Source organism: Zonotrichia albicollis, chromosome 9, assembly GCF_047830755.1.
Source record: "Zonotrichia albicollis isolate bZonAlb1 chromosome 9, bZonAlb1.hap1, whole genome shotgun sequence".
Taxonomy (NCBI): Eukaryota; Metazoa; Chordata; class Aves; order Passeriformes; family Passerellidae; genus Zonotrichia; species Zonotrichia albicollis.
In genome coordinates this window covers 42,312,781-42,336,264 of record NC_133827.1, presented here as the reverse complement: position 1 = coordinate 42,336,264, position 23,484 = coordinate 42,312,781, and the positions used below count along the sequence as shown (strand labels likewise).

The 23,484-nt window shown below is 39.5% G+C and overlaps 1 protein-coding gene across 2 annotated transcripts; it reads left to right on the top strand.

The window, feature by feature from the left end:
- The first annotated feature begins 8,573 nt into the window (after window positions 1-8,573).
- GYG1 (glycogenin 1) lies at window positions 8,574-23,224 on the top strand. 2 transcript variants are annotated; one of them, XM_074547618.1, is made up of 8 exons: window positions 8,574-8,760; window positions 12,050-12,185; window positions 14,059-14,233; window positions 14,535-14,697; window positions 18,100-18,226; window positions 21,336-21,555; window positions 22,171-22,221; window positions 22,437-23,224. In XM_074547618.1, exons 1-8 carry the CDS (start codon window positions 8,589-8,591, stop codon window positions 22,596-22,598), a joined length of 1,206 nt encoding a protein of 401 aa, XP_074403719.1. In that variant the 5' UTR covers window positions 8,574-8,588; the 3' UTR covers window positions 22,599-23,224. The 2 variants fall into 2 exon arrangements, with proteins under 2 accessions (XP_074403719.1, XP_074403720.1); XM_074547619.1 differs by lacking the exon at window positions 22,171-22,221.
- Window positions 23,225-23,484: the final 260 nt, after the last annotated feature.

Sequence of the window (23,484 nt, the reverse complement as noted above, 5' to 3'; positions counted from 1 at the left end):
ATCTGTTACAAAAGCTACATGGCCCTGGAAATGTTTCTGACTTCACAACGTGCAGAGTAAGACATTCCTATGTTAGGGGCTATGAAGATCAGCATTTCTGGCCTGCTTCCTTATATGGTAAGGAATTGTAAGACTGTGAAGAGAAACATAAAATATACCAGCTCTCAAATCAGTAAAACTCATGTCATTGCTCTTTTCAGTATGGTGGATCCAGTATGCATTCAGGTTTTTCTTCATTCATGTTCTTGTCCCTCAAAAATTAATTGTTAGATTTGCAGATAATCGTAGAATGGCTTAGGTAGGAGGGATCTGAAAGATCATCTGGTTCCAACCCCTGCCTCACTTCCACCATGGGCAGGATGTCAACCACTAGAACAGGTTGCTTAGGGCCCCATCCAACCTGCCCTGGAACACTTACAGGACTGGGACAAGAGGTATTATGCTGCATCAATCCAGTAGCTGAAAAAAAAAAAAAAAAAAAGAAAAAAAAAGAAGAAAAAAGAAAGAAAAGAAAAAATAAGACAAACTTTTTAAAACATTCAGAGGTTTTAATTGGGTTCAAAAATGATGTGGCAGACCTAAATAAAATTAGCTGACTTATAGACAATTTGAAGGTAATTTCTCAGAGTTTAGCTAGGTATATATCAGCTAGATCATCTCTGAAAGATAAGAGAGCAGACACTTAAAGAATGTCTTGTGTCCAATAGCTTGTCTACTTTCTTCTACTAAATCAGCTGATCTAGTAAAGACCTCTACCTGTGATTTCTGTTTCTTATGTCCTGCTGTATTGTCCACGGTCACATTTCAATGTCACAGACATCATATTGAAGTAAGGGGAATTCCACAGCTTGCTCCCCCATATGCTGCAACTGGCACTAAAATTCTCTTTGTACCAGCCATGATTAGCTGTGAAGACACAGGTCTTTGAAGGATGTGATGAGCAACAAAACAAGATTATAGACATTTCCCTATGAGAGTTGTTTCATATAAGCAGCTCATAAAAAGCTAGATTAAAAATTGGAAGACCCCTACTTCAATATATAGTTTATGGTGCTGTCCATCTCCATTTATCATCTTAATAGTTTAATGGCCACATTCTCCAGCATGACTCTGCAGTGCATAAGAGCACTCTTACTGACATCTCCCAATCCTTTCACCTATCACAAATGTCCCCAATTGCTACTCCTGCTGCTGCTTCATTTCTTGCTCTTTTGCTCTTCTTTCACTTCTCATCTGGACCAACGCATAGCTTTGATCTGTCTTATCTCTCCAAGTGCAGTTAAAAAGCAATACAAAACAGAAAAACAGTGTATAAATAGTAATTTTAGGAGAATGCAGTGCTTTCCCCTTCATTTCTATTACTTCAGAACAAAGCTCTGTCATCTCTAATACAAGTAATCACAGAAGGGTCTCATTACAAGTTTCCATATAATATTTGAAGACTAACAATTGCTCCACATATACCTAAGATCCTAGAAAGAAGAAACGCATTATTTTAAGTGAACTTAAAGACATTAAATGTTCCAGGGATGAAGAAGATAATGGAACCAAAACATTTTCTACTCTGCTATTTGTAATTGTTACTGGCTACATAAAGAGAGGTTTACTCTTTTCTGTACCTTTTTCTCAATGAAACACATTTTCTCAACATATATTGACATAAATGACTCTGCTTTATCCAAATGGGCTTCTTGAACATAACCTTTATTGATGTTAAGTGCTTAATAACTACATGCTAAATGCAATGGTTTCTCAGCTGGACCATTATACCCATTAAACCTTTAAATAAAACAATTTTCAACTTATCTACAAAATGGGATGTTTGTAGTATTTCTTTAAAGCAAGAATCATGCCACAAATAATTCTGTACAATAGCTTTTTTAAAAAGAAAAAAAAAACCAAAAAAAAAGCATTAAAAAAATACTGGCTGGGGATTTCTACTACAAAATTTTTATTCCTTTTATAATAGAAAGTACAGGAATAAAATCCAGTAACTTCATAGCAGTCATCCCTATGGGATCTAACATATTCAGAACATCCCTTGATATTGCCTATTAGAAGACTATATGTAATCCCTTAAATAACAAAAAGTATGCTTTAAACCTTTCCTGAAACACTGAAAATTTCATTTTAATCAGGGCTTCTCCAGAAGATACTGGGGAATACAAAATGAGAAAGCTCTGTAGCCTTAATTTAGTGCTAACAAAATGTTAAAGTTAACCATTGAAGTTTACTTCATACCTAAGATGTTTTAGTCACAAGCATTGCAGGGCTTCTAAAAAAATTTAAATATTCATGGAAAATAAAAATTCAGCCACAAAAATAGTACTGAAAAACTCTAAGGTTCAAAATGCACTCAAATACCCCTGCTTTGTATCTTAAGTGCCACCCAAAAGAACTATATGAGTGTAAACTGCTCTACCAAACTGATCTTCACAGGCAATAGCTGCATCAAAATATAAACAGTCACTAGCAAAAGTGTCAGAGAAAAGCAAACAGAGCTTAGGCCTTCTTATTGTGTCAGTCATGGACTTTAGAACAACCAACAGTGTCCTTCCATCCCCAGTTTGTACTATTAAATTTATCTTCCTATGAGCAACTAATGTAAAGAATGCAGGGCATGGGTAATGTGATTGCTGTTGCCCAGCCCAGTGAACAGAACTGCTGCATCTGCATTGTGAACAATCTGGAAGCTGTGGGGAAACATTGATGAAAATCCTGATAAAAGACAATGAAAAAATAACCGGATTGTATAGTGAGAAAAGCATGAGTGTTGTTTCAATGTTTGCACAGGATAAATAATGCTATGGCCTGTATGAACTATGCTGCTGGAAAATCATCTTTGAACCACACCTGATACACATGGATCAATTAATAACAGAAGGCATTGTCAAACTACTTATGTCCAGCTTCCTAACATAGTCCCAAAATATTTTTAAGAAACCCATTTCATATACTGCAAGGCAGCTATATTTGACAGCTATTGTAACTATGAAAGAGTATAAAATTAAGGATTAACCTTTTAACATGTGGACATTTTCTTGGAATGATGCACCTAAGATAGCAAACATACCCAGCACAGACAACATGACAGGGCAAGAAGTTGTTTTCTACAGAATTTCAACAAAAAAACAATTCTTTATCTCTTAAGTGAACTTTACAGCACTACAGCACACAATTAATGGGATTGAGGCACTCATAAGTCTGACTCAGCACTCCTTTAACAGTTCACTAAATACATTTTTTATGCCCAGCCTAAGTATTTTTTAGTACTTTAACAAAACCTCTGTCCTTCAGCACCTCTGACATCGGATTTAGCAGAGAGATGGGAATTCATGCCTACAGACCATATCGTGCTATGATGGGTTTAACAACAAGGACTTCTGATCATCATCTTATATTCTAGTCTAATGGCCTTTTTCTAATGCAAACCTGCACATCCTACAACAAAACTCTATTTAAAGAAGACCTTACTACCTAACCCTTGAGCACACTGGCATTCTTAGGTCAAAAACCCAGGAATCTGTACCTCTAGGTTCACGTCATTCAGCTCTGATGTCAGTGAGGTCAGGTGCGGAACTTGTTACACCACAGATCTATACTGCTGATGTTCTGTGGAGTCCTGAGGAATCAGTGTAAGAAGGACCAGTGTTACCCAAACTGATGGAGTCATGCTCAAACAATTTCTTTGAGGTCAATTAAAATGACGTCCCAAGCAATGTTGCTGTTGCTTCATGCTAGCAGAAACTGCAAACTCTCTGCCCATTTAATCTAAATGAGACCTATGATCACTTCAGTAAAAAAATGAATATAGTTATGGTTAAATGCTCAAAGATGGGGAATTAATACTTATGTAGATTTTTGACAACTATAATTGATGCGCATTATTGTTAGTGCATCATCTCTATAGTAATAGTCTAATCCTACACAAAGACACTGTCTCTGTCTAGTTCAAAGAGGAGACTGAGGAGCAACCTCATTGCTCCCTGCAGGTTCCTGAGGAAGGGGTGTGGAGGGGAAGCTGCTGGGCTCTTCTCCCTGGAAGGTGGGAACAGAATGCCTGAGAATGGCTCAAAGCTTTTCCAGGGGACATTCAGACTAGACATTGTTAAGGAAGCATTTCTTTACCAAGAGAGTGGTGAAACACTGCAACCAGCTTCCTAAAAGATGGTTGATGCCCAGGTATGTCGGTGTTAAGAGGCGCTTGGATTGTGCCATTAATACTATATTTTAACAATGTTTCAGCCCTGAAGTGGTAAGGCAATTGAACTAGATGATCAGTGTTGATCCTTTCCAAATGAACTATTCTAGTCTAGTCTAGTCCTGATGCTATTACACATTAGCTAGGGAAGAGGTCCAAGCATCTCAACTCGGTGATACTAAGGTTTTTCAAAAGGGAGTAAGTGCATTCACTTATTATTAATCATAAATGCCATTCCCAGTATATCACCCTGATTTTTTTTCTGATTTTTTTTTTTTTTTTTTTTTTGCTTATGACTCACCCTAAAGTTAATTGCTTGGTCTAGCCTGGAGGAAGTACTAGCTTGAAATTCAACAAAAATCTAGCATGGAACAGAAGCATTGCTGTAAGTCAGAGTAACTTGGTAGAAGTATTGCCACTGCTTCCTCTCAAATCCCTGCTAAAATTTCTTGAGAACTTTACATCTCCAGGAATTCTATCATCTGCTAGTTTTTTAACTATTAAAAGTTTTAGCACTTCCTGTGTAAGGAAGAACATGCATGTTCAGGTGACATACTAGAATTTTTCTATTTTGAGAGAGTTTAAAACTCTGGTCTGTGGAGAAAAGCAATTATAAGAGTTATTGTTACCAACTGAGGTAGAATACAGATAGAATTCGGATACATTATTGCAACTCCTCTGTACAAATATAGTGCAAGAGAGTGTTTTACTGTTTCAAGTCAAGTGGTAAAGAGAGCAAAAAAAGAGAAATACATAGCTGTCTTGCCTGAACTTATCACCATGGCAAATGACAAGTGGAACTGGTAATAAACCCGTGCTTTCTGCTCTCAGCCACATGTCGTGATCAGTAGGTCTTGTAGCCTCCCATCCCAAAAGAATCACTAGAAAAGGAGAGAAGGCAAAGATGAAGCAGAGGGCAAGTTAGGAGAAAAACACACATACTTCTGCCCTGTTTAGCCTATTTGCCAAAGGAAAGGAGGCTTATAAATCAGTTGTATGTGGTTCTGTGCTCCTCAGTGATACTTTAACGTTTTCATTAAGTATAGGAAAGCAGCAGGAGGTCTCAGCATTAGAACTTTTTAACAGTCTTGTAAAGACTGGTGAGAGAAGTAACTATTTCTCTAATGCACCAATTTTCTTCTTAATAGATGCCAAGTAAATCATGCAACCAGGAGAACAACTTCTACTGTAGCTTGCTTGCATTGCAGATCACTGAGAATCCACCCAAAAGACAATACAAGAGAAAATGAGATCTACTCACTTCCCTGCTTATGGGAATGTTTATTTTATTGTGCTAAGTAGAAGAAATTATAAGAATTCCTCAATCCACTAAACATCTGTTCACTGAAATGCATAAATAACATGAACCAAGCAAATTACAGAGCCTAGCTTTTTAGAAGACTACCACGTTTATCTAGCAGGTGAATTTTTTTTTTTTTAAGAAAATAAGGTCAGAACTATAATTGGCTTTGGGATGAGCAAAGAGAATATCTGTTAGGAAAGCAGAATGTGAAAAGCTGAAATAAGTTAGAGTGACAACATAATATTTTGATCATTCAAATAGAAACATGAAAGCCTTTTCAGTCCTATTGGAGTAAGCTACATTACATTGAAATCCTAGCACTGGGAAAAAATTGTGACACATTTTAAAATTCTATGCAGACTACTCTAAGTACTCAATAACTGTTCAGTATAACTTCACAGTAAGGTCAAAATGAGAAGGGCTTCAAAAAGAGGGGGGGATGACCCAGTACAGTTTTTGTCATCAGGGAAGTTTGTGACAACTTCAGGACAAGACAGAGATGGCTGGATAAAAATGAAATGAAATCTCTCAATACAGTCTTGAATTCGGCTATCTTTTCACCTATCTATGCACTTCACAGCATTGAGACCTCTTTCCTAATCAGACAGATTACCATTTTGATGTTGTAAAAACTGAATTCTACTACTTCAAACTTGGACTGGATATATCATATTGACTCTTTGGGGTTGCTTTTAAAATTCTTTTTCCCTGGATTTTGCAGAGGCAGAAATAATGTTTAATTCTTAAACCTTCTCTACAATATTTTATTAACTTAATGGTTGGACTCACTGTGCACATTTGCAAAATTATAATTGTAATCAATTTAAGTGGCTAATCATGTACTTTAGAAGTTTACACTAAACAGTCCTGTTACAGGGATAGCAGTTTCTGTTACTGCTATGTAAATCCTAACTATATTTCAAAGCTAATTCTTAGTACTTGGTGTTTTGAAATGCTTTAAAAATTACATTATAAACAAGTTCCTATTAAAATAGAACTATTAGTCATTAAGAATAGGGCATTCTATAATATATAAGGGTAACTGGACTTCTGTGACATGCATGGTGATCGAATTTTTTAATTGCATGATAACAGGATGATTTTCCATAGGACTTGCACCTTGTTCAGTGTGCCAGTATTCACCTAATGAGCTGCTAAGCAGCACTTTGTCCATTCTTTCTAAATGCTGTCTCTTAATCCAGCAAAATCTATTCCTTCTCCCTCCTCATTATTTTTTTATCAAGTCTTATTGTGTGCTGACAAGTAACAGTTTCCCCAGTTAGTTCCCATCCTCATATCTTACCTATCTTTTACCTACTCTTAAATTTATTCCCTTCCATAGAAGCTGAGGCTTGTTCAGCCTATCCTAGCCGTAACCTTACGAGAGGTTTTCCTGAGCATTCTTCTCTTTTCTGTGAGCTTTCTTCCTTCTATACTCATGTCACATGATCTTTTCTTCCATTTGTACTGGAAGCCAATGGGAGACCTACTTCCCAGGTTCTTCTTGTGACTTTTCCCTACAGGTTATGGAGAAAGTAAAAACAGTCAGTACAAAGGCACAGATGTACATGCAATTGAGTCACACAAGGGAACCATAAAATTTACAGCCTGTTCAACCATGAACATTAGAAAAATTGCAAAAGTGCATGTGCAAACAAGTGTTAGCATAGGGGTGGATGCTGCACTTCTCTGTCACACTATCAAGCTGAACACTGGCAATCCTAGGGATTTTTTTCTGATTGTTTAATGTGGAAACCAGAAGGAATTATGCTCTTTTGCTCCACTCTAACATAACACAAAGCAAGCAAGGGAAAGGGGGAGGGCAGTCACCAACAGTGGCTATTCTATTGTTTTCTCTCAAAACTTGGCAAAGCAACAAGCTAGACACAGCTGAAATGTGCTGGCTAAAAACTTCTCAAAACTTTCATCTGAGACAGACACAAACCATGCCTAAAACCATCATAGGGAAAGTTTGTCAAAGCCAAAGATACCTGAAAACAGGGTTGCATAAAAAAAAATATTAGTAATCCCTGTACATGTACAACATTACTAGCATTGCCTAAAATTCTGATTCACATGCTTTTATGCATACGATGCATGAATTACAAATTAATGGTACACTCTAAATGCATATTTTGGTTTGGGGTTGTTATTTTGTGTTTGGTCAAGGAACGCTTCCTTGATTTTGGTATTTTTAGAAGTACATAATTTGATTTCAAAACAGGTCTACAAAAATTGTCTCAGCTCAAATATGATCTCCCATACTGGGGAAATTAGGAGTTGGAGGGCTCTTTGTTCGTGAGTTTGCATTTGAGATTTTTATTTTTTTTAAATCCGTTCATGGCTTATTTGCCATTTCGAGTCAGAAAGAAACCCCCTTACTAACAGACTTCCCTCCATTTATCGTGATCAAAAAGCAGTCATATTTCCTTGTCTTGAGGAAGGTAACAGACCACAGGAAACGATCTGGGCATCCTGGGGAACACGAAATTAAACACGAGCCTAAATGTGCCCTTCCTGAAAAGGTGAGTGGTAACCCGGGTTGCACGAGGCAGATGGAGGGGATCCCTGCCCTCTGCCCAGCACTGCTGAGGCCACACCTGCAGGGCTGTGAGGAGTTCTGGGCTCTCCGGTTCGGAAGACATGAACACACTGCACGGAGGGCAACAAAGGGCCACAAGGATGATGAAGAGACAAGAAACCATCTCTCCTAGGCGGAAAGGCTGAGAGAGCTGAAACCGTTCAGCCTTGGAGAAGAGGCAGCTCGGCGGATCCCATCCACCTGTACTAACACCTGCAGTGCCAAGGGGACTCTTCCCAGCACTTTTAGTCCTTCCCCCAGGGCTTAGCGGCCACAGAAGCATCGCTCCTCCTGTGTACCACCGCCGCTCCCGGCCTGAGCCACAGCACCCTGACACGGTGGTTCCCTCTATTCGCGCAGCGGAGTATTTCCATCATTTTCCAGCTCCGCTTTACCCGAGAGGCACGGCAGTGGGCACGCGGGGGGGGGTCTGAGGCCTCCCGGAGAGGACGCGGCGTCGGCCCCGGAAGGGGGGGGGTGACGTGCCGCCGCCGCGGGAGGCCATGGCGGGGGCTCCGCCCGCGGCGCCGCGGGGATTCCTCGGGGCGGGGCGTCCTCCGGCCGCCACCGACGCGCCGCTGCTGGCCCCGCCCCTATATAAGGGGCGGCCTCAGCGCGGCCCCGACCGCGGCCGCTGCGTCTCCCGCACCGCCCTGCGTTCGGGAACCATGGCAGGTCAGTGCGCGCCCGCCCGCCCGGCTCGCGCCGCTCTTCGCGAGGGCCGCGGGCCGCGCTCGCGGAGCCGCCACGCGGCCGCGGGATCGGCGCGGCGGGATCGCCGCGGCCGCGCCTATTTTTAGGCAGCCGTCCTGGCGGCGAGCTGGCTGGCTTCGCCTGGTGGGGGCAGGGGCTGCCCGCGGGGGGTTCGGAGCCGGCCCGCCGGGCACCGCTGTGCGGTTTGAGAGGACGTGGACGGTGCCGGCTCTTTCCGCCCCTCGCTCCGTGCTCTGCCCCACGCTCCGTCCCCTAACGGGAGGGATGTCGCCCGCGTGGCGGGGAGCAGGATGGGCCGGAGAGGCCACTGTAGGGGTACAGCGGTGAAAACCCAGCCCTCTCCTAAAACGCCCAGAGAGCTTGTGATCTATGTGCTTTTGATACTTTGCAGTGAGTAGGTCCTTACGGCTCTCCGTGTACGTGTTACTTCTTTCTTCCGGTATTTTTTGTTGTTGTTTGGGGTTTTTTGTTTGTTTGCTTTGTTTGGGGGTTTTTTGGGGTTTTTCTTTTTTTCTCCGATTTTCACCTAAAGTTGTCAGCAAAGTCGGTTTCATTTTCAGGTCTGGAAGCCTGCAGGAAGTGTGCCCTCCGATGCATGTCTTGATAAGATGCTCCTGTCTCTCTAGGAATCCTGTACTCAGAAAGCAAATGAGATATACTAGCACCTAACTCAGAGAATAGGAGAAAAGGCAAGCACCTGTGAACTCTGGCTATGCCTAGGACAAATCTTCCAGGAGAGTTTTTAAATGATCTGGGGCAAGCACTCCAGTAACCTCTACATGCCATCAAATGAAAGATCACTTCTAGCTCAGACTTCCAGGATGCTAGTGGGTGTGTAAGGGCTAGCACAAAAACTCTTGCAAAGAGATATTATAGCCTATGAACTGGGCAGCCAAAGAGTTCTCTGAAGTAACATGGTTTTGTTTGGGTAAGTCAATTAGGAAGTTGGGCAACTGCCTCTCATTCTATGTGATTTTGAGAACGTACTCTCACCAAGAGTTCATTATGTTTCAGGCCTAGCAGTGGCTGCTGTGTAAACACAAGATTCTGTGAAGAAAGTGTTTACACAGAAGGGGAAAAGGATAAGAAGGGAGACCCACACAGCTGAAATATTTGATGTTTTGGTAGAATGGACTAGTCTTTTGCAGATATAACTTCCATAGTAAGCAGCAACTGGTCTTGCCCAAATTGTAGCATGAGCTCATGTACTTAGAAATTATATGGAATAGAACACTTAGGTATGATATGTAGATGATATTGAACACAGGATGATATAGAATAGATACGATAGAAACTTTAGATATAGAATAAAACATAGTTTATTTGAAACTTTGGAAAGTTATGCTGACTTAGATGGTCTCCAGGTTGGCAATATTAACCTCCTGTCAAGCAGTTGTAAAGTTTCCTCCTAGAGCTGGGACACAGTAGGGGGCTGCATCATTAAATTGACTTTATTTCCCTAAAGACCTTTGTGTATGTGTGTGAGAATATTCAGTTTCAAGAAGATGCGACAGAGTAGAATTGTACCTGCTAACAGGTCAATGAAGAAAAGATCTGTCTTTCAGTGGCAAGGTCACTTTAAGAATTAGTGCTACACTGCTAGGGGAAAAAAACCCAAACAACATTCAGATGAATATTGGGCACAATCCCACTTTGTCTACACTGGATTTTTAGTGAGCTGTTGAGAGCATAGCGTCAGACTTCCATGTATTGAATGGTAACATGCCAATTACCTAGTGAAAAACCCTGTCCCATTAGGAGGCTGTTTATACAACTTAAAATATTACACTCTTGCCCTTTAAAGAAACGTAAAGTTGTTCTGCAGATTTGCTGAATATGAACTAGTACAAATAGGCAGCTAAAAGTGAATTGAAACAAAATATCTTTATTCCTGGCATTATAGAAGCTTTTTTTATCTTTGTAATTGACCACTATAATCTAAATCCCTTGGGACTAGTTGGTTTTGCTGCTAAGCAAAATAGAAGGTTTTGTAGCTGGTCTATAGATCTTGCAGACCAGGTTTGCAGAGCTTATAGGCAATTATGGTACGTGATTGTCTGTTGTCAACTGTTAAGGGAGTATTAAGTTAAAAAGATATTGATGACGATTGCCTTGTGAGTTTAGGCGTTGTGCCAAACAAAACTTTTCCTGAAAGGAGTAAGTATTTTAATCTTGCTCCTAGGCTTGACAGTAAGCCTTTAAGAGCCCAGAACTCTCACTCTGATCTAACCTAGTTAACACCTTTTGTAATAAAAAGAAATCAAAGTTGCTAAAATAAATTTGACTCTTGAAATTCTTATGAAGAAACTGTTTTGTTGATAGAATGAAAATGGATTGGTAGGAAAGACCATGCTTTGTAAAGTGATATAACTTTGAAAGGAGGTCTACATTAAAATAGCTAACAGTGAACTGAAGAGCTTTTATAAGTTACTTGTTTGCTTTTATGAGTCCCCCTCTGGCAGTTTAAAACAACATGAAAGAAGGCAAAGCTTGTATAATATGGTTTCAGTAAGTACTATAGGGTAAAACAATCTGTCTTAATCTATATTTAAGATACAGCTGGAGCAGGAGATTATAGTACCTCTTTTTGCTCAAAGAGTAAAAATTATTCCTGCAAGTTCTAAATTGCATTTTGCATTACTAGTTACTTCCCGTTTAAATTTTGCATTCTTGTGACAGAGCTGCTACCATGGGTTGCAGAACAACTCATCTGCAAAATCCTGAGCTAGCAAAACTTAAAACTGTTGTCTAAGATATAATTCAATGCTTACTTTCGTTTGAAAATGAATTGCCAGTTTTACGCTGCTTTAGCTTCAGGGTTGAGAGCTGAACCTAGAGAAACTCTACATCCACTAACTTTAGGGCAAAAGCAAGCCCACAGACTCCAAACACTTTTTGTATAATAGCATATTAGTCGCCCAAGTAGAGCTCTTTAGAATTTTGGATTGTCTCTACTTTTGGCATGACTTACTTAACCTGTGGGCAAATTTGAACTGGTGCTCTCTTAAAACAGTCTTGATTTTGTGGGTCATTTTACTGCATTTTGCCATGTGTGAAGTTACCAATAGCAAATGTAGCTATGCAAACAATCTGCTTCATTGAGTCACGTAGGAAGGCCCTGTACACAGAATTAAAGGACACATCTTAGAGGTCTCACAGCAAGATTACCTAACAATACTGGGTTTCTAATGTATCTGTCTCAGAATAAAGTAGTGGATTGTGCTAACTTGACCACATTCATTTCTTCCAGACCAGTCTTTTGTGACTCTAGCCACAAATGACTCCTATGTGAAAGGAGCGCTGGTACTTGGTTCATCCTTGCAACAGTATAGAACAACAAGGAAGCTGACTGCACTCATAACTCCTCAGGTCTCAGATCTTATGAGGTAAGGTCACTTACATGCTTCAGACTGCAACAGTTCCTGCTGATGTGCAGGTTGAAAAATGGAAGTTAACTTTCTTAATAGTAACCTTTCAAAGCTCTGGAAGCTGAACAGCTAATAAGAACTCAACTTATCTGGAGTTCCGTAAGTTCTTCAAACATGAAACTGTTTATGTTTTGGTGTGGTTTTTTTTTTTCTTCCCTACGATGAGTTAAACAAATAGTCTGCAGTTAGAGCTCTAAACCATGACTTGATACTGATATTTCTGCTAGATCTTTGCTCTTCTGTAGTCCTGCTTAGAATTGTCTGACAATGTAATATTGCCCACGCATTTGTTAGTGCTATGAGTATGCATATGAAGGTGAGGGCAGGAAATTAGTGTTTGCTTGTTTTGCAGAAATATTCCCAATTGACATAATATAACACAAGCTCTATTGAAATCTAGTGGACACTTCAAATTTTATCATGGGAGAAGCGAGCAGAACTGAGGTAGCACCAAGTATGTCAAATCAGCAGCTGAACAGAGGCATCTAACAAGGTCAGCACAGTACATCAAATGAAAGGAAGAGGCAACTGCTTCCTACAGCCTCCTTAGAATAGTCTCACTATGGAGTGGACTGGATTCTTTCCACATGTAAGAGGGTAAAAACAAACAACGAAACAGTTGATAACTATGGGAAGTACAGATCATAAGTCAAGATTCTCTACATGGGAAGTAATTCTGAAAAGAGTTATCAGTATATAGACACAATAGAGAGGTGACTCAGTTTAGAAAATGCAGTGACTTTCCCTGGAGTCTCCTGGCAGCTAAACGGTTGTATCGCTTTTAAAATGTTGCATATAGGAACATCTATTTCAGCCTACTAGGTGAGTGTGCTCTTCTAAGATGAACCTTAAATGTGCCTATGTGCTAGTGAAAGCCACCTAGTACTGCGCCCTTAGACCAGTGATACTTATGTACCTAATGGTGTAATTGGAACTTGCATTTCTCACCCTGTCTCCACTAACAAAGTATGCCTGAAGTTCAGAAGCACTGACCCACCAACTGTCAGTATAAAGACTGCCTTGCAAGGCAGAGTTCCAAAACTCATTTAAAAGCTCTGTGGGGCTTAAATTGTACTGGCAATTGCTAAGCATTCAAGATATGCTGAAGAACAGTAAGACTTTACTGATGTTTCCTGTTTTAAGCAGCACAAATACCTTGATCTCTTGAACTAATGGTAATTCTCTATTGATGGTAAAGCAAAGGTTGGATATCTACCAATTTCACTAAATTTCACTACACTGCCTGAAAGTTTGTCACTCTTTAGCGAATATGATACTGGTTCAAAACATTTTGTACCCACAGCCATAACTAAGTTAGTCTTGAAAAGACTTCATGGGATAAAGAAAGTTTTAGTAACTAGGTCTAGGCAGATGTCTCAAATGTCACAAATCCAGAACAGTGTAAATATTGCATAAAATTGGTCTAAGCTGCTTCAAATTCAACTACTGTCCTGCTCAAGCTAGTGTAACAGCTTCCCATTTCTTAATTGTCTGCTCAGAGTAGGTTTTTAAGTTGCTAGATATTAGAGTCTGGATGAAAAAAAAAAAGCTTAGTGTATGACTTACTGAACTAGATAGCAATGCCAACTAAAACTCTGTGGAAGAAAAAAAACCTCAGAAGACTTCTTTGTTCACCAAAATGTGCACATTACAAACTTTATGGCAGACAGGTGTACTTGTGTGTTCCAAAATATGCAGTCAATTCTTACTACTTTTCAACAAGAGATGTTGCCAGGTTTCCTGTTATTCCACTTCTCTTTACGGAATCTGTCGTGTGGTCTGCTGTTGGAGTAACACTAGAACTAAATCTTGCCAATTGACTCTTCCCCAGGAGAGTGCTGGAAAAAGTCTTTGATGAAGTCATATTGGTAAATGTCTTGGATAGTGGGGATTCAGCACACTTGGCGTTAATGAAAAGACCTGAGTTGGGTGTCACACTAACGAAGCTTCACTGCTGGGAACTGACACAGTTTTCAAAATGTGTTTTCATGGATGCAGACACAATGGTAAGTGGCTGTGTCTCATGGTACTTCTCAAAGTCCTAGTATCAGGGTTGTTGGATTTTTTTCTATGTTTTTTTTTAAGAGTAGGGATAATAGATGGACTAGTAACAGTAAGAATGTGTGTGCCTTTTAAACTAAATTAACTGTTATGGAGTCTGTGGGGACTATGTCAAGTATTGTCTTCTGTAACATGAACACTGATAAAAGAACTTCCTTTTGTGTCTTAGTGTATTTGCCAAAATACATGAAAAACATGATACCACAATTCCTAACCTAAAACTTTTTTAAACTCCTTTGCAATTAGGTTTTGTCAAATATAGATGAGCTTTTTGAGAGAGAAGAGCTATCTGCAGCACCAGATCCAGGCTGGCCCGACTGTTTTAATTCAGGAGTATTTGTTTACCGACCTTCCATTGAAACATACAGTCAGCTGTTGCAGTTTGCCACAGAGAAAGGCAGCTTTGATGGTATGTATTAATTTGTATTTCAGTGTAAGTTAGACCAAAATGGTCTAATAGTATTTGGGATGGCTCAGTAACCACATACATCTCATGGGGACTCTGTATGATAGAATTCTCAATGTAACCATGCAAAAATTGTATCCTTCTCAGAAATAGAGGCTATCATTAAAATATGTAGTAAAATTACTTTTTTCAGGCTTAATGAAATAAAAACTGAGTTTGGCCTCCAGACTAACAGGTAGAATCATATAACAAGAAATGAAACTCCAGTACTATGCTTCAGACATCCCTAACATTCAAGGCTTGGATGTTCTATACTAACTCAAGCTGCTATAGAAAAAATAGTACTGGTCAACTTGAGCACAGCTTCAGAAAATCAAACATTCGAAGATACAGAAACCTCTTTGTATGCTATGTGATGGCTTCCTGTCATTACAGGGTGCATGTAGTAGTGCATGCAGTAGCCTTGGTTGCTTCGTACCATAGGTTACTTGGGATCCGCCACTGTACCAGGTTTCAGCCTGAGAAACCAAGTTGTGCTGTCCTGTAAGTCTGCTTAACCTGTTACTGTTGCAGGAAAAGCTTATGTCCCTTGGAGACAGCTGTAGTTAAAAGCTTCACTTTCTCCTGTCACTTAATTTCATTATGTAACTACTGTGGTAGAAAGCAAAGTCTAACTGAAAAAAAATATAGAAAACTATGTAAACAAGACCATAAAATGAAACGCTCAGATAAAAGGTAATGTTGACTTACCTCTCAGTACTTTGTGAAAAGCAAAATATTCAGATGTCACTCCTAGTCTGCAGAATAATCCTTGTTACTGTAGGGATTCTTCTAAAGAACATTGAGCAGTTGCATGCTCAATGATACCAAATGAAAATTAATACTGCCATGTAATAAAGGTCAAAGGTGCAAACTGGTCACCAGCTATAGCAAAATCTGTAGCATAATTCTGAACTGTTGCATTAAAACGAACAAAACCCCCCAAAACCAACCCAACACCCTGTCCTACCCCCCCCCCGAAAAAAACCCCCAACTCCCCCAAAAGCAACCAATCAAAAAACCTCCAAATGAATAGAACTCTTTTTACAATATGCTTTCTGACATGAATGCTAAAGCCACGCAACGGTGAAACTTCCTCTGTCCTAAATGCAAAGCAATTGTTGCAGCACTTAACAGCAAAATCAGTGGGCTAGTTGTTTTGTTATCAAATTTCTAGAACTGCAATTTGTACTTCAGCTTCAAAATCTTAGTTTTTATTAAATGGTATTACTGGTCTGAGTAATGATGCCATGGAGACTGAGACCATCTGTATAAGCTACTGCTGAGCTCAGGAACTTCGCAGGGAGAAAGGGAATTGAAAATTAAATTGACCTACAGAGTAATAAAAGGGCCTAGGAAACTTAGTGAGAGAAACCTATGAAGGGTCACTGCTTTTAATGGGACACAGGGATGCAAACTTAACAACCTACCAAACTATGTGTAGGTGAAGTCAAGCTGCAAGTGCCTTGTGTGCAGTAGGAGTAACTAGGGCATAGAAGACCTAGAATATTTTCTGTATGTAACAGCAGACTGCTGCCTCCATTACTGTTGTCCAGAAATGGAAGAATGATGGCTACGTATGTACACATCTACTCTGTCTGTCTAAACTTCACGTTTGTAGATAACAAAGAATATGTCATGCAACTACTCTAGATACAATCTAAAAGTAGTGGATAGGAAAGAAAAGTTGGGTTTTAGAAGAAATCTGGTAGTCCTGCTACCTTAAGAATGTTGCTATTGCTTAGACAATCCTCTTGCTCTTTAGCCTGGGATCCAAAATAGTCTTGCTGTATTGTACATTGATATGTATGTGTAAATATGTAGTTAATATTAAGTATTGCCTGATTTTTCACCTTATGTGTGAGATCCTGTTTATATAACAATACTCCTGTTGAAGTCTGAATTAGGACAGCTAGATACTGCTTTCATTGTCTGCTTTGGCACAAATGCATGCAGTCTGAAAAAAGGCCAAGGATGTAAACCAATCTGAGCAAGAAAAAGTCCTGTAGAGTAAGTTAAATACACGGTTGCTGCCCCCTCAGTTCTCTTATGATGGATACCAGTTTTTCAAAAGTGTTTTCCTTCCTTTACAGATTGAGAGGCAAGTCAGAGATTTGAAATTGCTGGACTGAGTCTCTGGCTGTTTCTCATTCTGCAATCTGCATGTACGCTGACAGCTGTAACAGGATACCTAGAATTTATATTTGTCAGTGTACTGTCCGTACATCTAAGTTTATGCCCAGCGTCTAGATACTTCAGCTGCAAAAAGCAAATTCTGCTCAAATGGCACTGATGGTATAAACCTTAATACTGCCCTAAATCGAATCATAGGCCAATAAAAACCTTTTCCTGAGTCAGCAGAGACTGAGTGCTTAAGAAAATGAAAGATTAAAATGAAACATTGTCTGCTTACTAAGCTATCCACTTACCTACCCCTTAGTAATGCTACTTGTGCATGCAGTGATAGGTGAAAGAATACAGCAAATGAAAGTCAGAGGACTCCCTTCAATCTCCTTGATAAGAGGGATTATTACCATTTAAAGACTAATTGTATTCATTGTGATAAAGAACGAATGGATGTAGATAAATAGGTTTTTACTTCTCAGTTGCTGCTTATAAACTAGTCTACTCTGGCCTGAAGGCTATATTTATTTTTTAGCTAATCTACTACTGAGATAGCAAACAACTTCAGATTCACTTAACCTTGTAACAACCTCTACTTGCAAACTAAGACATGACCCTTCTGAACACAGATTGTTATCTTCATTTAGTGGTTAGTCAGGAGCTTTTTAGTGCAGAATTAGAAACACCTGTTATCTGTTAAGGAATTTGATGGAGTTTTCCTATAATTGTCAACAAGACTACATGTGCTTTTCTTCTCAGATCAGTGTGGAGGTAGATGCATCTGGCACTGCAGGTCTAACAGGCCACTGATACCCTAACTCTGTCAGTGAGATGATGTTGGTCATGCACCTGGAAGCATACGTAATAAAACTTTTTGCTGCCATTTGATCTTCTGAGCTACAGCTGAGCAGTGCTCAGTTGTACTGTTTTATTGTGGGGTGTTATTGCTGTGTTATACAGATTGAACTTAAGCTGTAAAAGAAACTAAATGGCAGAGTTTGTGAGCAGCTTCCCATCTTTAACAAAAGTAACCCCATATATACTATTTAATTCTCTGCGCTTTTGGAATATTCAAAGGGCAGAAGGTTTACAGGGTTGTTCACAAATAGGACTGTAGTGCTCTGTGCCAGACTTCGACAGGACATGATAACTGCATTACCAACTCCTACTTAGTAAAGTGACTGAAAAAGATCTTCAAATAGCTGTCTGATGCTCGTAGCCTATTAATGCTTTCTCTTTTAGGTGCAGATCAGGGGTTATTAAACACCTTCTTCAGCAGCTGGGCAACAACAGACATGAGCAAACATCTACCGTTTATTTATAATTTGAGCAGCACTTCTGTATATTCCTACCTTCCAGCATTTAAAGCGTAAGTTGAAAACTTCAAGAAGACCTTCAGAGCTTACATAAACTAATTTCTTGTAACAGAATGAACAGGCATGATGTGAGCTTACACAGGCTTTTTAGAAGTAGACTGTTCCTGCCACTCAAAATACCGTAATTTCTTCTCTTAAAAAAAAAAAATTGAATTGATGAAAATCAAATTCAGCTGTATCTGCAGCTTAAACTACTCATCCCTGGTAATAACACTGAAGTTGAGTAAGCACATTTGACAGGTCACTTGCAAAAGGAAAAACCACTCCTCCAGTACAGGATACAGTCTAGACAAGTTCCAACCAATGGCAGTAGGCTCTTTAATCAACTTGAGCTGACCTTCAGCATGTCACTAGTGGTATCCTTCCCACTTAGATAACTTGCCCTTTCTTCACTCCAGTTACTTAGGGTATTTAAAAACCAGTAGTTACAGTTTCATCTGATCAACCGATACCATTCAAGTAAGTGTGGTGAACAAGGATTTGTATCAAGCTAGAATTCTCTCCTAACAGTCTTTCTAGACCTCTGTCAGTTCCTTAAATAACAGCAAGATGGAGCAAAGAATACAACCAACCACATATCATTGCATATTTCCTCTGTGACAAAGCCTGTATCCTCGCTAGCTAGCAGTGTTAGTGTGGCACGTGAGTAAAGTGTATGTCAGAGGCAGGGTTGTTCAAAGTGTTATAACAATCCAGGAGAAAGGGGGTGGGGTGAGGGGGGAAAGAAGGGAAACTGAAGTGTTACACAGAAACTCTTTATCTATTATGAGCTACAGAAGTTGGAGGCAAGGAAAAGGGAAAGTGCCAAGTGCATAAAAACAATCTGATCTCTGAATGACATCAGGTTACTAGTGTCTAAAGCAGCAGCTGGCATTAGCAGGCCTTGCTGGCTCAAGATCAAACTATGTCTTGTGATCAGAATACTATTTGGAATCTTGTCATGCTAAAAGTGGAACACTTATTTAAAGAAATATATGCAAGCCTCAGAATGACTAAGTAGCTGGATAGCATTTGGTAAACTAACATCTATTGTAAAGTAGATGTTTCCATGGCTGGCTGTCAGTCACGTGACCTTAATTTTACAAATTACTTAGTTACCACAGAACACTAATTGGATCTGGGAGTTCTTGACAAAAAATTATCTTTAACTGATTGAATCAGTTGCTTAACTGAGTTCATCAGACCTTCAAAAATAGAATGCTGGAAGTGCAGCCCTTGTAAGCAACACTCCCTGCTCAATAGGTGGAACAAGTTCCCTTGGTTAGATCGGCAGCTACACTCTTGATAATCAACAGTTAGAATATAGTGAAATTTAAACCTACTGACAGTAATAGCTAAGTTTTTTGCAGCTTTGTACAGTGAGGCTAGATTTCACAGCAGTCTCAGTAATCCTTTTTCCAAAGGAAAATGCCAATTCATGACAAATGCTCTCTGACTTCAAAACATTGATGAAGGACTTTTCTGGGAGATGTGGAAAGACAGATTAGTTGCTGAGGCCAGTGTAGACATAAAGCTTCCTAACAGTTGAGCTTAAATGCCCAAATAAAGTATTGCAGGTCCAGAAAGTATCTAGAAAGTAGATGCTGAAAACATTGTAGAAGCTTGGCATCTGTTGTTCTGACTGTAAGTAGACAGGATACCAAGAGTATACTTCTCTATTTGCAACAAATGTTGTGATACTTCTTATGCATTCTATTCTCTTTTGAACAATATGTTTCCTTAGAACAGCAGCAGCCCAAGATAAAGAAAACTCAGGTTTAGTACTGACAGCTAATAAAACTAAGGTAGTCCCCTTATGCTAAATCTTGACTTTTGGGGTTTAAAGTTAAAGCCCAGTAACTGACCTCTTGAAGACACTTTTTTTCATGCCGTTAAAGCAAATACTTGGCCTTTCATGCACAGACAAGTCTTCATTCTGCAGTAAGTTCAGTTGTATTGAAACATTGAACATGAACATTCAAATATAGTCAAGGACCTTAAAATAGTATGAAACCTACAACCCCATGCAAATGCATACTTGGTTTGAATATTCTATGGCTTTTGAAACACACCCGTATTGTCTCCATACACAAAACTCTTTAACACCCGAGTCCTGGTCCAAATGACCAGCATCTGCTTAATAAAACATAAGCCAAGCTACTTGATGTTACTCTCCATTTCAGTCATATGATGTTGACAAGAAAGCCTAATGTGATACAAACTGAACTAGGTGACATAGTCACTGTTAGCAGACAGACTAGTATTGCTTGTTCACAAAACTGAATCAAGCTAAAACCCAGCTCTGGAACTGTAGGAGAATGACATGAATGTTTTCTCTTTCAGTGTTTAGTTCTTTACTTGAGAAGAGGTGCATCTCATCTTTACTTTTAATACAGAAGAACATACTGATAACAGCTGGGACAAAGGGAGAAGTCCATACTGAAAGTAGTTTAAATGGTTTAAAAAGAAACAAAAACAACCCACTAACAAACCCACGCATGGTTGTCCTAAGGTTATTTAGGAAGTAAGGGTTGTCTAAGCAAGACCCTGCTGCACCAAGATCCAGGAGTGTTCTGAAATGCCTTGGTTATGCAAAGTTGCTATTTTTCAAGCACATGGTCTCCTTGCAGCAGAGCCATCCAATGATCCATTTCTACAGGGCTATAAACTGAAAGGGTAACTCTTAACACTGACTGTTCTCTACATAATACTTGTAATGCTTAACTCTCTGGCTTGCTGACTTTGGAGTAGAATCTTTTTCACTTTTAAAACCAGTTCCGATTGCAACGGCTGCTTGAGACTGCTCTCCCCTGAGCTATGGACATGACCCTAAAGACTTGAGTTGTCTGTAAGTATTTAAATAGCCCAGACCACTAGGTTTTGGCTGTATTCTGACTAGTGCAATGTAGAATTCAGCTTGCATTTTTTCCGTTGTTTCACAATGCTTTCAGTCCCAATAGGCATTGGCAGTTTGATAATTTAGCACTTAGCCACCTACATATTCATATTTCTGTTTTCTGGACAAATACAGAAATAACAGGTTAAAAAAGTTGTGTCTGACTGTCTAAACTTGTTTTCTAGACATATGTACAAACTGACTTCTAAAATTTTTCTGCCCAACAGGTTTGGTGCAAATACTAAGGTAGTGCATTTCCTGGGAAGCACAAAGCCGTGGAACTATACATATGACTCCAGAACAAAAAGCATAAAGGGCAACATGGATGACCCTAAAATAGTTCACCCAGAATTCCTCAACATGTGGTGGGATACCTACATAGCTGATGTTTTACCATTACTAGAACAGCATGGAATTGTTAAAGAAATTACTCCAGGGGTAAATATGGTACGTGTTCTAATAATCTTGTGCATCCATACCTAAGTATGGATGACAGGTTATTTACCATTGCATCAATTTCCCTTCCCTCTGTCCATCTCAAAGCATGGGTGTGGTTTAGTTTGTGGGATGCAGGATATTTTAGTTTTGTCCTTTTAAGCTTGGAATAAATAATACTATAAAAGAGAAGCATGCTAGACAGGTCTTGGACATGGCTGTATGCTTGCCTAAAACAAACTCTGTACATAGTTAATGTAGCACCAGGTCTTATACTGTAGTAACTTCTTTGATGTAGTAACTTCTTTAATTTATACAGAGAAGGATATAAGTCCTCTGTGTTGCAGCTAATAAGGTTCTCAAGGAGAAGAACCCCAGTTCAGCATGCAAATATGTACATACAGATCTTGCATGGTGAATCACATTGCCTAGGACAACCAAAGTAATGCTTCTAACTCTAGTTGTCATTCACAGAGTTTAGCAGCCTGCATCTGACTGCGGACTTCTTAGTCTTAGCTTAGTACATGAAACAGTTTAAGTTCTCAGCCTTTCTAAGACCAAAGTTATTGACCTCTTCAGATGTGCTTCTCTTGGTAATCTTGCATCTTTCTAACAAACTATTTGCAGCTATCGGGCTTGGTCTATACTCTGGCTTTCTCTTGTGGCTTCTGTAGAGAGGTATGAAGAACTGAAAATTTTCTTTTCTTTTTTCCCCTTGCTAACATCTGTAACTCTGCTTTGTTATTTTGCTAGGAAAGCTGCACAATCCCTACCCATTGGCAATGCTTGCTACTGCGCATGATAACATCAACTTTGTTGTCCCATTCTATGGCTTGTTGCGCGCTTTAGCTGCACAAAGTATTTCTATATTTTTACTCTACCTTTCCTTTTAGGCAGAAGTTACAGAGGCAGTGTCCCACGTATCAGTATCACCACTATTACCAACTGAATCTTCAGAAGAACGCAAGGAACGGTGGGAACAGGGCCAAGCTGACTATATGGGAGTGGATTCCTTTGACAACATCAAGAAGAAACTTGATACCTACCTTCAGTAGAAGTGCCTGTCTCAAACAGTGGTGATGCAAGGACTTGTTCCAGAACTAACAGCTAGAAAGGTATAGATGGTGGTCAGTTACACTTGCTAGTAGCTTGAGGAAAAACTTCTTGGCTGAAGGCCTCTGCAGTGCTACAGATGAAGACTGAGCAAAAGCTAGGAAGCAGAATCCTTGGGCCACCTATTACTGCCCAATTTCCAATTCTCCATACTAGATAAAGCCAGGTATTTTCAGCTTAAAATTTCTTCTGTTTTGATCAATTGGCTCAACATATTCTTTAAACTGGGTTTGTTACCTCACCTCATTAGGTGATTAGCATTGATTCCTTTGCTTGCTGTTTTAGATGTAAAATCTAATTCATGGGATTGCTCATACACTGGAGTGGTAGCCATTCTGCTTTACCATAAATGTATTAATGACACTGGGATACATACATGTAACAGTAATAGCACTGCTTTGCTCTTCCAGTCACAATTGCACTGAAATTTTGACCAGGTTCTTACGCACAGTGCCTGCAGCATGGCAGAATGCGTTTTTCAGTTCTGTATACTATGGGACTAGTAAACTGAGTTTTATCTGTTCCTTGCAATGTTGCACTTGATATAAAAATAAAAAGTTGTCATGCATTTCTGTCTTCCCTAAACTCTCGAGCAATTAAAAAAAGGAGCTTTAAAGCAGTCTAACTAAAATATTCAACAGGTATAAATATCCCTTAAGCTTTGCTGATGTTACTCAAGCTCTCATTAGCAAATGTCCATCTTTTAGTTCATAATTATTTAGAAGTACTTAGTCATTTGCTAGGGAGTTGTTTAGGGCCAATCCCTGTACTAACTTGCCATAAATATAGGACAGGGCACACGAGGAAGTACCTGCTGAAGGTGTTTAC